Source organism: Natrix helvetica, assembly GCF_964273705.1.
Source record: "Natrix helvetica genome assembly, chromosome: 1".
In the NCBI taxonomy this organism is placed as follows: domain Eukaryota; kingdom Metazoa; phylum Chordata; class Lepidosauria; order Squamata; family Natricidae; genus Natrix; species Natrix helvetica.
Genome location: NC_138548.1, coordinates 286013536 through 286030829, shown reverse-complemented (window position 1 = coordinate 286030829; position 17294 = coordinate 286013536). Strand labels below are relative to the sequence as shown.

The 17294-nt window shown below is 43.5% G+C and overlaps 2 protein-coding genes across 2 annotated transcripts in view; one reads left to right on the top strand and one right to left on the bottom strand.

Moving 5' to 3' along the window:
- Positions 1–1775, top strand: part of CCDC69 (coiled-coil domain containing 69) — a 39421-nt gene extending 37646 nt beyond the window's left edge. The window contains exon 9 of the mRNA XM_081951419.1: positions 133–1775. Within this exon, the coding sequence (XP_081807545.1) occupies positions 133–298 (166 nt within the window). The 3' untranslated portion in view covers positions 299–1775. The remainder of the gene's footprint in view (positions 1–132) is intronic.
- A 13768-nt stretch (positions 1776–15543) lies between these two features.
- LOC309396809 (cationic amino acid transporter 2-like) overlaps positions 15544–17294 on the bottom strand; it is a 35047-nt gene continuing 33296 nt past the window's right edge. The window contains exons 11-12 of the mRNA XM_081962265.1: positions 16698–16806; positions 15544–15693 (exon numbers count right to left, since the gene is read on the bottom strand). Of these exons, the coding sequence (XP_081818391.1) occupies positions 15566–15693; positions 16698–16806 (237 nt within the window). The 3' untranslated portion in view covers positions 15544–15565. The remainder of the gene's footprint in view (positions 15694–16697; positions 16807–17294) is intronic.

Sequence of the window (17294 nt, the reverse complement as noted above, 5' to 3'; positions counted from 1 at the left end):
AGCTGGGCAATTTTACACTTAAGTTTATATAGACGAAGAGGCAAATCCTTGGAATGAAAACTGATGCATACTTCTTTCTTCCTATCTGTACACTGTGGTCTAAGAACTGTAATTCTTACCATGCTTTAACAGGCAGCTGTCTGAGGAGCTTCTGGCTATTCGTGAGGCCCTGGAGAAGGAGACCCAGCTGAGGGAGCAAGGTCACCGAGAGAAAGAGGAGCTCTTGTACAGGGTGCTTCATGGAGATTCAGGCCACCCCTTTTCTATCTCTACTGAGACTTCACTCATTGCCACATAGCACTTTGAGAGGCCAAAGACACTGACGTGGTATAAAAACAGAACAGGAGGGAAGGAGACCACAATGTGACTGTTTCATCATTGCATTCTACTCCAGAGGTGTTCAGATATTTTTTTTAATCCCATGGACTAAGGTGGCTTTCAAGGGACATGCCACAGGTCACTCTCCTCTCTGACAAATGAGGGCCAGCTTAAGAAGTGGGAGTAGAGATAACATTCACATTAAATAAATTAAATAATTCCCTGATTATTTAAGAATTTTCCAATGTATTGGTGCAGAGGGGATCATGCCGAAAGCTGGCAAAAGGGAGGGCTTGGATCCAGGTTGTATACCTCTGTGCTGGCCCTGGTGTTATTCTATGGCCTAAGGACAATTCTGGTTGGGATTTTCTCTTATGCCCTTATTCTTTGAAATCCCTGAAGAATGGGATTTTTCCACTTTACTTTGAATTTCAGGGCTAGTCAGGGAGTTCACCCTGTGGATATTTTGTGGTATTCAGCAGTCAGACCAGGTCTTTCTCTTCTCCTTCTCCCAAGAATTAGCAGAATTAACTACTTCGTATAATAGACCATATGAGGGGGTAAAAAAAATAAGAGAAAAAGGAGTAGGAGCTACAAATAAATTGCACTTCACACAGTCACATATCTGTGAGATACTAGATACTAAATGAAAGGTTTACACTTGATTTCAACTGATGGAACTAGAGCTATACCAAAATTCTAAAACAGTTGGCTTTTAAGCCAGTGCTTTGTAAATTTGAAAAGATGTGTGTTCGATACTTGTTCTAACTACAATGGTTTCCACCTAGGTCCTCTGTTCCAGTGGGAACAGAGGTTTAATCCTATTGGTCGAAGGGTCTGACAGCTCCCTATAAAAGTCTTTAAGAAGATGTTGGATAGCCATCGTCTTTAAGAAGATGTTGGATAGCCATCTGTCTGAAATGGTATAGGGTTTCCTGCCTAGGCAGGGGGTTGGACTAGAAGACCTCCAAGGTCCCTTCCAACTCTACCATTGTATTGTATTGTATTGTAAAAGGGCTGTTGTCAGACTCAATCTTTGCTGGATTGTTCTCACTTGTACTTAATAAAGAGCTGTTGTTACCGTTAAGCCTGTGTGTGCCTAACCATTACCCAATCTAACAAAGTGTAACTAAGTTTCTTTCTCCATTGCATCTTTCTTCTGCTGTGTCTCTCCATAATATTTCTTTTATCTTGTGCCTAGCTCATGTGTGACTCAAAAGCTTAAGTCAGCCTTTGCTGTGCTGGGATTAAAGTAGTACAATATTGTCACCTTATTTCTCAGCTAGTAAAATCAGGGAGCTATATGAGAAGTGCCTTAAAACTAGGACAATTGTAGGATTATCACCATAGAGTTAGGATAGGAATTAACAGTAGGGCAACAACTTTATGATTTTCTACTGATTTAAGGATGGGTGGATAGCACTTAACACAGTAGTGGAGAAAGACTTTAAGGAAGAGGTTCTTAATCTGGGTTGACTTCATTCTCAGGAAATGTGAGATGCAATTTCAGGGGGTATGACAAAGAGTGACTTGTGTCCCTTAGTGACAGGTCACATGTCATAATTACTGTTTTAGGCGGTGCAAATATTAACCAAACATTTCCTGGGGGCATGGGACATAAAAACGTTTGGCAACCACTGCTTTAAGTAAAGATGTTGAGGTTTTTCCTGCCACATGAGGCTGCATATCCTTGATCATCTTTCATATCACTAAGAAAAGCTTTTAAAAATTACTGTTATGTGAGCTTGATTGTTCTGGGTCTCCCCATTTTCTCTTTTGTTAGAATTACGATCAGTCCCTGACTATATCCTCTTATTATCTAACTTTCTATATCAAATAACTGGTTCCCAAAGATTTGGAAGTCAACGGAAAAAAGAATTATTTTAATTAATTTGCCTTCCAGAATCAAACTCTTTTGTCTTGTTTGACAGGGTCTCTCTTTGCTGGTTCAAAATTTTGAGAATGGTGTATTAGAATGGTTCTCAAAAATTGAACAGAGATCAAAATTCTTATGGTATGACTGTTTTGTAAAGCTGATAAATGACAATGCCCTCTACTGATTGTAGGGTGGTGCTACAAGTTACATTAAAAAATGATTGTCAAATTGGAAGCACTGCTATAGACATGTAATAATTTAAATTCAAGAAAATTGGATGTTAAAATGTATTGTTCTAATGAAGAGATTAAATTGGTGTTTATTGTGGTTCTTGTGCAATGTAGACATTGAATGAAGTGAATAAATATTGGTACTTAGTATTGCTATATATTCAAGGAAAGCTGATATAATTTTATACTGGGAAAACATTACAATGATTTAACTAACTTCTGAACTGCCCTCTAGATAAATGCAATGATGTGTGCTACAAAATTTGATTTTGGAGTGACCCTCTCCAACATATAATAATTTCTATCCAATTGAACTAATTGTTCAGGGCAAAACTGTTCCTAGATCATGAGAGGTAATTTTTTCACTCTACTCTGCCCCAATTAGACCACATGTGAAATATCACATCCAGCTGTGACATTGCGTTTCAAAAAGTATATCATCAAACTGGAGCAGGTTCAGTGGAGGGTGATCAAGATGGAGAAAGGGCATTGGTATCTTACCTGATACACATCTTCTAATAAGGTGGAGATAGCATCCATGCATGGGTTGACACTGTCCATGCTCTGATTGGACTGAGTCTGATTACTAATTAATTAACCACTATATAACCCGCCTCCATGAGTGGTACCACCCAGTTTTCCGGCGAAGAGAAAAAAAGACAGACTCCTCGTGTTATCCCAACAAAATTCAAGTTTAGTGATTCCAAAAAAAATGCCAACATCAAAAGATCAATACAACATCTGAAATTAGAACAAGAAAAATAGTCCTGTGAAGACAAAGAACAGTCAAAAGAAGGGGCGGGGCTGGATGCTATCTCCACTTTATTAGAAGATGTGTATCAGGTAAGATACCAATGCCCTTTCTCAATAAGGGTGGAGATAGCGTCCATGCATGGAACATACCCAAGCTGTACAATTCTCAAGGGTGGGCAATAGACTGTTCCAGGACTAACACAACTGACTGAACAGCCTGCAGTACTTTCCTTCCAAAGGCAGCATCGGCTGAAGTGAATTTGTCAAGTTTGTAATTGTAAACAAAGTGAGACGGGGAAGCCCATGTAGCCGCCCTACAAATCTCTTCCCGAGAAGCCTGCGTTGCCCATGCCGTCATTGTGGCAGCACCCTCGTAGAGTGGGCCGTCACCCCTGCAGGTCTCGGTTCCCAGCGCGAGTCATACGCTGCTGCAATGCAACGCCTGACCCACCATCCAATGGTCGCTATTGAGACCCTCTGTCCCAGGGAAGATGACTGGAATGAAATAAAAAGGGCCTCAGAATGTCTGTGACCTGCCATGCAATCAATGTAAATTCTTAGCGCACATCCAACTTGTGCCAGCAATGCTCCAAATCATGACTGGAAGAGGGGCAAAAATTTGGCAACACCACTTCCTGCGTGCGGTGAAACCAGGACCCCACCTTTGGTATAAAGGAAGGGTCCAGTCTGAGGACCACTCTATCCTCATGGAACCTGCAGAGGTCCTCTCGCACAGACAAGGTAAGCATTTGTAAGGATACTTCCCGAAGTGGCTCAAACAGTGGATCAATCAGGGCTTCCAGGACCTTGGCCAGATACCAAGTCAGGTATCTATGCACTGCTGGGGACTTGAGATTAATCGCCCCCTTCAAAAAAAACCTTATGTTGGGATGATGTGCTAACAACTGACCCCCACCCCAGGTAAGTACACTACTAAGGGCAGTTATCTGTCTCCTAAGAGTGTTGGGAGACAGCCCCTTCTCCAAACCATACTGTAGAAATTCCAGAACCTGAGGAATGGTAGACTAAACTGGTGAGACACACTTGGCCACGCACCAACGGGAAATTTTTTTTCAGGTGGCATTATAAATGCGGACCGTAGACGGTCTGCTGGAGGCTTGTATGGTGGAAAGGACCCTGTCCGAGAGATTGCCATCCCTCAGCATGAGCCACTCAACCGCCATATGGTCAGTTGCAACCACTGAGGGTCCTCGTGTTCCAAGACCCCTGGGTGAGGACAACCCTGTCTGGCGGGATCCTCCAAGGTCTCTCCACTGACATCGACCGCAGGTCAGCGAACCAGAGGTGGCATGGCCAGTGAGGTGCCAGAAGGATGATCCCTACTCCCACACCGATGATCCTATGAATGACCCTGGGAAGAAGAGGAATTGGGGGGGAACGCATAAAGCAGACCCCTGGGCCAGGGGCAGCGAAGGGTATCCACTGCTTCCGCTCCTGGTGTGTTGAACCATGTGAAAAACCTCGGCAGCTGGGCGTTGTCCGCAGTGGCAAATAGGTCGATGATTGGGAGCCCGAAACACTGCATTATCTCCTGAAAAAGACAAGGGTGTAGTTCTACTAGTTACTTAGTTCTAGTAAGCCAATCAGCAGTGATGTTGGTGATGCCCGAGATATGCTCTGCGGAGATGGACCAGAGAGTCTCCTCCACCCAGGAAAATAAGACATTTGCTTCTGCCATGAGATCACCCGATCTAGTACCTCCCTGTCTGTTAATGTGGGCTTTGGCTGCCATATTATCAGTAAGAACAAGTACATGCTCTCCGGAGACAGATTCCTGAAAACTCAACAGGGCTAGTCTTACAGCCCATAGTTCCAACCAGTTAATGCTTTTCTCTGCCTCCTGTCTTGACCATTGAGCCTGAGCCATTTGCATCCCAATATGCCCCCCCCCCCAACTGTACAGACTGGCATCTGTGGTAACTGTCATTCTATTGACCGCCCTTAAATGGCATCCCTTCTCTATGGCCTGAGACCTCCACCAGTGGAGAGATTGGTGAACCTCTTCGGGTAATGTTACCTTGGTTAAGGAGACACTGCAGTTGACTTTCTGGTAGGGGAGGAGGAACCATTGCAACTTCCTTGTGAGTAACCTAGCCCAGGGCACTATGGAAATAGTAGTAACCATTTTTCCCAACAACTTGAACAGAGAGGCCAGGGACACCTTGTGACTGTGTAGCACCTCTGTCACAATATGCCTGAGGCTGTTGAGCCGGTCCTCAGAAAGGAAAACCTGACCTGCCACTGTATCTATCCAAGCACCCAAATGTAAAATACGAGTAGGGGGTGTAAAATGGCTTTTGGCTTCATTGATGGAGAACTCATGCTCCCTCAAGACACCTAATGTGAGGTGAAGGTCTGCCACAGCCCTGTCCCTGGAACTTGATTGAATCAATATACCATCCAGGTAGAGTTGCACCCTGATAGGGATCGAACATAGATGGGCCGCCGACTGCCAATACCTTGGTGAAAACCCAGGGTGCGGAAGAAAGGCCAAAGGGCAATGCCCTGTACTGGTAGTGATGTGACATGTAACAAAAATACAAGAACTGTCGATATTCCCTCTGGATAGGCACGTGTAGGTATGCCTCCGTGAGGTCAATCAAGGTTAGAAAATCGATTTGCGAATACCTTCCAGGATAGTGATCAAGGAATGCATCTTAAAACGTCTGTATTTGACAAACTTGTTTAATTGTTTCAAATCAAGGATGGCCCTTCACCCTCCAGAGGCCTTTGGTATCACAAATAGAACAGAATAGAAACCACAGCCGGCTTGAGCGGCCGGCACCTCCTGTATAGCCCTAATCTCGAGCAAATGCTGTATAGCGGACTGCATAAGGGATCTCCTCTGGGGGTTGTTAGAAACTGGGCAAGAAAAAACTTTGGGGCATGGAAACAAACTCTAACACCAGACCGAACCTGACTGTGGTCCTAACTCAGGCATCAGTAGTCATGGCCTCCCATTGGTCAGTGAAAAAACGGAATCTGCCTCCAATGGGGAACTGTTCCTGAGAAGGATTAAGGTCTGCGGTAGTATTGGTTATCTCCTCCCCGAAAGGGGCGCATAGACTGGTTACCCCTCTGCTGCTGATACTGTTGTTGTCGAGACCGCTGAAAGAACCCCCCTGTGGGCGATACCCCAAGGGAGAGTATCCGGCTGCCGGTTGAGACCCCCATACTCTTGATTATGAAAGGGTTGCCTTCTAGGGTAAGGGGCTGGGCACGCAAACCCTTTCTTGGGATTGGAGGGGAAGATTTTACACTTATCCTTATCCTCAATCAACAGGGGAGTTAGTGAATCTCCAAAGAGCGCACCCCCCATGTATGGCTCCGAAGCCAAGCGCCATTTATGTTTGACCTCTGCCTGCCACTGTCGCAGCCACAAAAGCCTGTGTGCTGCCACCAATGACGCCATTGCCCTGGAGGCAAACCGGGTGGCACTCAAAGTGGCATCCGCGGTGAACTGTACTGCAGCTATAATGTTATTCAATTCTTGATGGGCCCTTGAATCCCCGACCGTGATCCACCCCTGTAACTGTTGTAGCCAGTTAAGTCTGGAACCGAGAAGAAGGACACCACTGTCGAGGCCCGCACTGCCCAGGCCCGCACTGCCCAGGAGGCCACCTGGTGGCTCTGCTGGATGACCTGGTCAGCCTGTCTATCCTCTGGTTGAGGATGTCCTCCTGCGCCCCAGGCATTGTGGTGTTGGTGTATAGGACTGCAATGGGTGGATCAATCGTTGGCCATAACAGCGCCTTGTTGAGGTTGTCTGCAACATTATAGAACAGCGATGGCGAACCTTTTTTGGCTCACGTTCCACAAGTGGGGGGAGCACAGGGGGGTCGTGTGCAGGCGTGCCACACCCATAATGTGATGCGTGACCCCCCAGTGCGCATGCACGCACAGCGCGCGATCTCCCCATTTTACATACTTTTTTTGCCCTCCCCAGGCTCCAGGGGCTTTATAGGAGCCCAGGGAGGGCGAAAAGAACCCTGAAGCCTTTGGAGCACTCAAAAGGATCCTCCGAGCAAACTTGAAGTGATGGAACGCTTAAAACCACCCTCCGAGCAAACCGGAGTGACTTCCGGTTTGCTTGGAGGGTCATTTTAAGTGCTCCGAAGGCGTCAGGAAAGCCTCCAGATGGTCCCTGAAGACTTTGGAACGCTTAAAACCACTCTCGGAGCAAACCGGAAGTGACTTCCGGTTTGCTTGGAGGGTCATTTTAAGCACTCCGAAGGCGTCAGGGAAGCCTCCGGACGGTCCCTGAAGCCTCCGGAGGGCCTGGGGGGGGGGAATGGCTTTTTAAAAGGTGAACTCAGCTGGCCAGCGCATGCATGCGTGTTGGCCAGCTGACAGGGCAGCACCTCGCGTGCCCTGACAAATGGCTCCGCGTGCCGCTTGTGGCACACATGCCATAGGTTCACCATCACTGTTATAGAAGCATTTGTCATTGGTCAACGGGGCTGGTCCTGACGTAGGTATGGACCACTGATGCTGAATAGTGTCGACAAACAGTTGCGGGGTCGGAATGGTGTCGGTTTCAATCTTGTGTTCGGTAAACCAAACACTGGTTGACTGGGGCTGAGATGGGGGTTCCTTCACTGCTTGGGTTCCCAACTCCGAGGCAGCCTTGGCCTTGCAAAGCAAATGTGTGAATAAGTTAGACAGAAATAGGCCCGTGTAGGAGGGTTTATCCGTAACGGGACCCTCCTCGTCCGACAGGTTCCTGATCTTGCCCTCTTCTGAGGTGGGGGAGGGGTAGTGGTCGGGTTCAGGTGGCTAAGAAGATTCTGTAAGCACTGGGAGCCCCCCTTCACGGGTTGCACCCTGAGGGATCGCAGTTTGTGAACCCGAAGACTTTTCCTTTAAGCCAGCTGCAGTCCCGTTTTATAGCTTCCGCTATAATGTCCTGACAATTAGGAGGCATGGTATGCATGGCAGTAGGGGCATACAGGAGGGGTATGGGGGGCTCCCCTGGATGGAGCCCAGCAGCAGTCAGGGTGAAGGTAGCCTCCGCGTTCCTGCTTTGGCAATGAGATCCAATGGTGCCCCAAAGCCCCGATGTGTTAATTGGTAACATCGGGCTAAATGGGTCCTGAGCCAAATCAAGTTGCAGTGGGGGCAATGGGCTTGACTGTGGCAGTGCCTGCGGCTCCTTGTCAAATCGGTGCTGGGAGGAACCCGATGAATCCAAGTGCTTACTTTTGGAAGAGGCCTTAGATGCCTTTTTGGCCTTTGAGCTTTCGCTGTCAGAGGAGGAGCTTTTGTGGGAGTGTTTAGTCTGTGATGAGGCTGGCCCAGTGGGGGGAAGAGGAGTCCCTGCCATAGTCAGGAGTCCAGGCTCTGTCTCCACTACCTCCCTGTCAGCGGTAGAGGATGACTCAGGCATGCTGCTGTCGGCCATGTCACCAAGGTGAGGCAATATGGCTCAAAATGGCATCCGCGTCCGTCCGTTAGTACCCAGGCTCTGCCCTCTTCCAAAATGGTGTTCGCACCTTTTTTTTTGGTTGGGCCCAGACCCCTCGGTGTGGCGCTAGGCCCTTGAGAGGCCTGCATGCTTGTCCCTGCAATTCGCGGCTTGCCAAGCCTCCCCGCAATCTCAGCAGCATCTTTCTTTGCGCTGCCACTTTAAATGTGAAGGCAGTTTCGCACGTATCTCTGGGGTTGATCCGGTAACTTACGCGCCGCCCAGCCGCTGTGCAGCATCCTGGGCTCTCCCCCTGCCTACGCAGCTGTCAAGGACTCAAAGGATCAAAAGGCCGATAGTCTGCGCTATTCACCTTCCTCCATGGCTCCGGTGCGCCGTTTTAAAATCTCAGGTGAGTCGAGAGCTCTCTGAGGTATGCAGGGGGGAGGCTTGAGGCCTGCGGGCAGCAGCCCTTTGGCTCTAGGGTCGGAAGGCCCAGCGGTAGAAGCAGGGAAATACTCACAGCAATCTCAGTGTTATGAGTCAATATAGCTGAAATTATGAGAATAGTGGTCAAATCAGGTAGAAGATAGGAAGGATGACACGACTGTCCCAGTGTCAACTGAGTCAGAAAACTGGGTGGTACCACTCATGGAGGTAGGTTATATAGTGATTAATTAATTAGTAATCAGACTCAGTCCAACCAGAGCACAGACAGTGTCAACCCATGCATGGATGCTATCTCCACCCTTATTGCGAACAGTTAAAGTACCTTGGTATATTTAGCCTACATAAGGGAGGGGAGAAATGATAGCAGCCTTCAAATATTTGAGGAGCTACCACATAGAAGAAAGAATGGTTGTATTCTCTATTGCCTAATACTATAGTACCAATGGATTAAAGCTACAAGGAAGTAGATTCAGGCTACAAATTTGGAATATCTTTCTGACTGATGTCCTTTGGTAGAATAGGCTGCTACATGAAGTGGTGAGTTCTACCTCACCAATTAGTGGTCAGCTGTCAGAGATGCTCTAGTGCAGGGGTGTCAAACTCACGATGACATATTGTTGTCAAGTGACATATCACAACTTTTCCCCCCTTCACTAAACCAGGGGTGGGCGTGGCCAGCGCATGATGCATCCAGCCAGTGGGCCGCAAGTTTGACATCCCTGCTCTAGTGGATCCTGTATTATCAGGAACTAGACCACCAAGTTGTACTATGATTCTAGGAAAACTCCATAAAAGCTCTCATTATTCAGCACCAACACCTATGCAGTAACCGGTTTAAAAATTTCCTGGGGAACATGCTCTGTCCATTATTTTGGTTGGTTCTCTTAATTTATCATATTGGCCAAGTCTAGTTCTCAAGAAGTGAGTTTTGTAGGAACATCTATTATGTTTTTCAGAACGATTTATACAAAGGAATATACAGGCTTATGTACCACGGCACTACATTATGCCAACAGACAATGGATAAATAGTGTCTTACAGATATATATTCAAGCCCAATGGAACATAGGATTGCAGTTTGCAGGACCAAGTCATATTCCTGGGTTCTAAAATGAGGTAATGAAAGATTAAGAATACCTTAAATGAAAAAATAGTAGGTGAGAAGTTATCCCCAGTGCAGCGGACACACCTTTGGCCCCAATGAGATCTATCAGTTTTGTCAACCCCATTTACAACTGTACATTGTGCTTATTTTCCTGATCTTTAAAAACCCGTTCAGGATTGGTATTTGGTTTTGGTTCTTTGCTTGCTATAAGATGTTAGGGAGACATTTTCATATTATTGCAAATATGAATCACTGTGACATGAGTAATATTTGAAATGGTCATCATAGCTACAATGCTTACAAAATCTCCAGTAGCAGTACAGATTACAGGAAATTTATTTAATCTCATCCTTATTATTTTTATGAATAATTTATAAAGAGTCACTTTGGATAGTGAGATAGGTGATGTGTAAATTTTTTTTTTTTAAAAAAAGCAGCAAGCATACCTTCGTAATACTACTTTATCCTCTTATTTTACCCATAACTCTGTGAGGTAAATTGGTATAAGAGTGAGTGGCAGGCACATTGTCATCCAGCTGATTTTCATGCTAAGGTGGGACCAGACCTCACAGTCTCCTGGGTTTTAGACCCAACTGCTAGGTAGAATCACTAGATTCAAATATATAATTCCAGATAAGTCACAAATGGCAACAACAACAAAATACTTTCTTTATCTCCTTACTGCCATCTACTGCCAGATTTTAGCAGCTCAGTTCTCATAGTTTACCGTAATTATTTCCAGCAGTAGCTATTCACCCATACAATTGTGCATTAGAAAACCGCTTTATTAGCAAGTACATTATCTGGCTTTACTGTATTTCAGTTAGAGAGCCTTCAATTTACAGTACTACTAGTTACAGAATTGAAGTTTTAATAAGAAGAAATGGAAGTCTTCTTCCTGGACTAACTCAGAAAAAGGCACAAGATTAGCCACTGCTGTTTTTCTCTATATTTGTATCCAGAAAACCAGTTAATACAGTTTTTATGAAACACATTATTTAAAGTACAAGTACAAGTATTCGTATTTCCCCTGAAATGCCTTAATTAGATGCCTTAAGATATGCTACTTAGCAATGGAGATAAAAGATAAAATTAATATCAGAAATATTCACAAAATTCACAAATGTTATTTTAAAATATCATTTTATAGATGTCTATTTTTCTTGCTGTGTGAAACTTATTTCTGTGAACATATCCTTTTTTTCTTAAAGCACTCCAGAAATATATTGTGCTGTTTATGATTAAAAATATGAGGGAGGTAGTATTTGCATATTGGTGCAGCTAAAAGTGAGGGCTAGACCTGGTCTGATCTACAACGGGTAATGGTTCTTTTCATGAGGTGCAACCATTTAGTAATGGCAATACCTTATGTTCAGTAACAGAAGAACATTTCTACCCATTTCCTAAAAGAGAAACTCTCCTTAATCCAAATTCCAAAACCATAAGAAGTAGGTATCATGAAAACAAAGCAAATATCTTCTACTATGAAAAGGGGTTGAGAAAGTGTTTTCAGAGACTGAAATTTACTGTTTGGATGAGCTATATATAAATAGCCAGCAAACTCTCTTATCCAGGGGTGAAATTCAGCAGGTTCTCACAGGTTCTGGAGAACCGGTAGCGGAAATTCTGAGTAGTTCAGAGAACCAGCAAAAAGCACATCTGACTGGCCCGAGTGGGGTAGGAGTGGATATTTTGCAAAATCCTTCCCCTTGAGTGAGGTGGGAATGGAGATTTTGCAGTTTCCTTCCCCTGCCACGTCCACAGAACCAGTAGTAAAAAAAAATTTGAATTTCACCACTGCTCTTATCCCTATTATTATTCCTGTAAGAAAAGGAAATTATTTAGGGCTAGGCTAACCAGCCGGCAAGACAAGCCATTGCTTATTATTGTTTTATTTTTCTTTTAGCCATTCTGAGAAATCAGCCCTGTCATTATTCATGGATCACAATAGTCTTTTGTTCATTTCTCAAAGAGAATAATGCCAGAGATCACCTGTAGACCAAAGGTTTGGAAAAATTGTTTTGCAAGGCAAGCTCACCTCACTACCTACATCTTGTCCTAGTAGCTCCAAGTGAAAACAAGAGCAATTTCTGGCTCTCCAAAAAAGGCACAAGGGACACTGCACTTGTTTCTGGTCTGAAAAGATGCTGTTAAAGGGTTGCTTGGTGATTTGAGAGCTGAGGAGATTTGAAAAAAATGGAAATCAAAGAAATATGTCTCCTTTTTTCCAACACTCTGGCCATTATAGACTCAAATATTAGCTGCCTCTACACTCATGAGTGCCTTATCCTAGCTATGAAGATACCAAAGTGATGAAACATCACAGAAAAATATGTAAGGGGTAATACAATAATACAATACAATAGTAGAGTTGGAAGGGACCTTGGAGGTCTTCTAGTCCAACCCCCTGCCTAGGCAGGAAACCCTATACCGTTTCAGACAAATAGCTATCCAACATCTTCTTAAAGACTTCCAGTGTTGGGGCATTCACAACTTCTGGAGGCAAGCTGTTCCACTGATTAATTGTTCTCACTGTCAGGAAATTTCTCCTCAGTTCTAAGTTGCTTCTCTCCTTGATTAGTTTCCACCCATTGCTTCTTGTTCTACCCTCAGGTGCTTTGGAGAATAGTTTGACTCCCTCTTCTTTGTGGCAACTTCTGAGATATTGGAATAATGCTATCATGTCTCCCCTAGTCCTTCTTTCTCTTAAGCTAAACATACCCAGTTCCTGCAACCGTTCTTCATATGTTTTAGTCTCCAGTCCCCTAATCATCTTTGTTGCTCTTCTCTGCACTCTTTCTAGAGTCTCCACATCTTTTTTACATCGTGGCGACCAGAACTGAATGCAGTATTCCAAGTGTGGCCTTACCAAGGCATTATAAAGTGGTATTAACACTTCACGTGATCTTGATTCTATCCCTCTGTTGATGCAGCCTAGAACTGTGTTGGCTTTTTTGGCAGCTGCTGCACACTGCTGGCTCATATTTAAATGGTTGTCCACTAGGACTCCAAGATCCCTTTCACAGTTACTACTACTGAGTAAGGTATCACCTATACTGTACCTGTGCATTCCGTTTTTGTTGCCTAAATGTAGAACCTTACTCTTTTCACCATTGAATTTCATTTTATTAGATAGTGCCCAATGTTCAAGTTTGTCAAGATCCTTCTGTATCTTAAGCCTATCTTCTGGAGTGTTGGCTATTCCTGCCAGCTTGGTATCATCTGCAAATTTGATGAGTTCCCCATTTATTCCCTCATCCAAATCATTGATGAAGATGTTGAAGAGTACTGGGCCTAAAACAGAGCCTTGGGGTACTCCACTGCATACTTCCCTCCATGTAGATGCAGTTCCATTGAGAACTACACGTTGAGTGCGGTTGGTCAGCCAGTTACCAATCCATCTGGTGGTGATGCTGTCTAACCCACATTCTTCTACTTTATCTAGTAGTAGGTTATGGTCTACCTTATCAAAAGCCTTACTGAAGTCCAAGTAAACTATATCAACGGCATTCCTCTGGTCCACTAATTTTGTCACATTATCAAAGAATGCAATAAGATTAGTCTGGCATGATCTGTTTTTGACAAATCCATGTTGGCTTTTGGCTATTACTTTGTTTGCTTCTAGGTGTTCACAAATTCGTTGCTTGATTATTTTTTCCAGAATCTTTCCTGGTATTGAGGTTAGGCTGATAGGTCTGTAGTTTCCTGGATCTAATTTTTTCCCTTTTTTGAAGATGGGAACCACATCAGCTCTTTTCCAGTCCTCTGGTAGTTCCCCGGTGTTCCAGGATCTCTGAAAGATATAATTCAGTGGTTCTGAGATCTCGTCTGCTAGTTCCTTCAGAACTCTGGGGTGTAATCCATCCGGTCCTGGTGATTTGAACTCATCTAGGGTAGACAGGTGCTCACTTACCATTTTCTTCCCTATTTCAATTTGTGTTCCTAATTTTGTGGTGCTGCTTTTGATAGGTTGGACTGTTTTATCCCTTTGTGTAAAGACAGATGCAAAACATGAGTTAAATAGTTCTGCTTTCTCCCTGTTGCTTGTCACCTTCTTGCCACTTTCTCCTAGCAATGGACCAATTGTTTCCTTAACTTTTTTCTTGTTTTTAACATGTTGGAAGAAGCTTTTTTTGTTAGGGTAGGAAATGCTCAGGATGATGTTCATGGCATTGTGATTCAAGCTCCACCATTTTGGTAATGTGTAGGTTTTCTGCACTGGCACTGCAGTCTTCCAACCAGCAAGCAAGCCAAAAGTCCAAAGATTTGCTAACACAGAGGTTTTGGAAGCCAAGAGCCCTTTTTTACCTAGAGCTAGAGATGACAACTGTAACAAAATAAAGGCATGGCATAGATCAAGGCTAGGAGTCTGACAAACATAACATATCCCTCTTCCTCCCAAAAAAGACAAGAGGCACAATAACATGAAATCTGGAATTCAAAGCACCACACAAGGTAAGCACCACGGCAGAACTTGAGACTTGAAAAGTTTTACCACATTCTTTTTTTCAGGGAGGCCAATCAAGGAGCCAGGCTGAACCACCTCCCAGAAGCACAGATCGGCTATGTTGCTCACTGGAGTCTATTCTCCTGTCTGCCTGCCGCTTGACTGGTCTGACTTGTGAAGTTCAGCCCTCTGATGCTGTATCTTTAAAACATGCCACTGCTTGGGACTGGGTGGGTAAAAGGCCTGTTAGTAGGTTCAGCCAAGGATTCCTGCAGGCTTGCTAGACCTGCCTCAGCAAGAGTGGAGTCATTGGGTTCAACATCGCTGCAATCACCTCCTTCTTTAGTCTAACTTGTAAAATATACTGTATTTGAGATTCTTGTAACTTTGGTTCCCCTTTACCTTGTTTAGAACAAACAATTCTGTTCTTTCGGTTGTTACCTTGTTTCTATTGTTTCTATAGCTGTTTTCTTTTAACAATTGTTGGATTGTTATTATCCAAACCCCATATGCAGGTTGTGGGAACATCAGAATTTAAGAACACTTGGTCAGTTTATGGGTTAGTTTGTCCTCTACTGCAGCCTTCATCTAGTGAACATGAATTAATTATCTGTTATTGCTCTAATTTTCTTCCAAGTCAGTATTTGATTTTTGGTAACTGCCTGGACTATTCCCTGCAATTTTGTTGGCAAGGTTTTTTTTTGGGGGGGGGGGTTGGGGGGTTGGAAGTGGTTTGCCCTTGCCTCCTTCCTCGGGTTGAGAGAAAAGGACTGTCTTAAAGTCACAAAGACATGAGATTTGTGAGACTAGAATTCATGGACTCTAGGTTTCTAGTCTAATGCCCTAACTTCTATACTAAACTGGCTTTCATTTCTGTTACCTATTGAGAAATAGAAGTAAATGGATAACATTGAAAGCGCTATTATGAAATAAGCCATTTCACGCCATAGTTTCCTTAGAGTCATTTTTTAGAAGTGACATTTGAATCCGTGCTGTTTATTGAATGAGTTGTTTTCTCTAGAGATGAATCTTTGTTCTTCTTGTTCTCTGTGCTGTGACGAATTCCATAGCCAAAGTAAATGAGAAAACCTGAAACACATAGGACAGCAGCGTCACCCTTTTCCACTCAACGTATAATAAGGAGAATAACCCCATCACAAACACCCATATAAAATAACATTTATAGGGATATAGTCTGGCTGACTTTGTAAATAAAATGCTTGTTATCAAGGTTATTAAAGTTAATACCTCATCCCTGAGTCATAATTAATTTACCTACAATTGACCAAAATCGACATAGTGGTAAGCCAAAATGTGTCTTATTCGCTTTCAACTCCAGCCAGTTGTGGTTTGTCCAGCAAACCAAGATTAAACAATCGTTCACAACTCACTAAATCAAAACCTCAAACCAAACCATAACAGCATAATAATGAAAGAACTACATTTCTTCTGGTGTTATCAGCCAGTATAGTAGTATCCTTATTTTATGAATAATATATGATCTGGATCTGATTACACCGCACAGGCCTTGATGGCCTGTACATCTCATTGTTTTGATGAGATGCAAACAGATTTAATTGAAAAGCATCAGTGATACCCCTAGTAGATGCATTAACCAATGTTTTAATTTAAAATTTAATCTGCCCTATAGCCCCAGAAACCAAAAAACATAGAATAGGAAGAGGTTATTTAGACAACAGAACCCATCTCCCTGCGCAGTGAAGAAACCCACATTCAAGCATCTCAGACAAATGGTAGTTTAGCCTCCATTTGGACACATCCAATGAAGGAGAATCAATCACCCTTCTGGATAACTGACTCTGCTGTCAAATAGCTCTTAGTAACCTTGAGAAACAGAAACAGCTGCAACCAAGACAAGGGTGAGATAAGCAGGAATGGAATTTGACGAAGTGTCTCAGAATTGACCTCCCTTGTTCTATAATCCTTTCTTCTGTCAAAGAATAGGTCATAATTAGAACTTAGTAACTCTAGTGAGATAATAATCAAGAATTTTGCCTTATCAGGTATTCAAGGGACACAGATTGACAAATCATGATTGATTTGAAGCCTATTAAGTACGTTTCTGCACTTACCAATAAGCAACCATACTGAGAACAGAACCCAGGTCTCATAGCTCAGTTGGGCCATCAGAAAGCTATTGACGAAGATACTGAAGATCGGTAGGAATGGCAGCCATGGTACCTAAATTAACACACATATATATTTAGGGCCAGGACTTAGACTTTAATAAAAGTGTGGCCTTCTATAGGCCTCATATGACATACTAACATTCTTTTGAGATTCCCAGACTCTTCCAAAATGGGTGAAGTCAAAATTGTCTGATCATTTTCTGCAGCATGAGAGAGTGGTTAATGGGTGTTTTAAGCTTTGCATAGACTTAAAATATCCAATGTATTTCTTAAAATCTATTAAAACCCAGATTACACAACTCCTACCTTATGCCTAAATAACATGCCATCACCACCACCACTCCATCATGTTGTCTTAACAACAACGCTACCACGATGGGCAGAGTTCTTCAAATCATTGAGTAAATGCTAAACTACTGAAAGTGTTTGGCACTTTACAGCTTTGAATCATGAGAAGGACAAAAAAAGAAGAGGCAGCTTTATTTAAAAAAATATACACTTTGACTTAAAAAACAACTAGAGAAACAGAATAGAGTACAA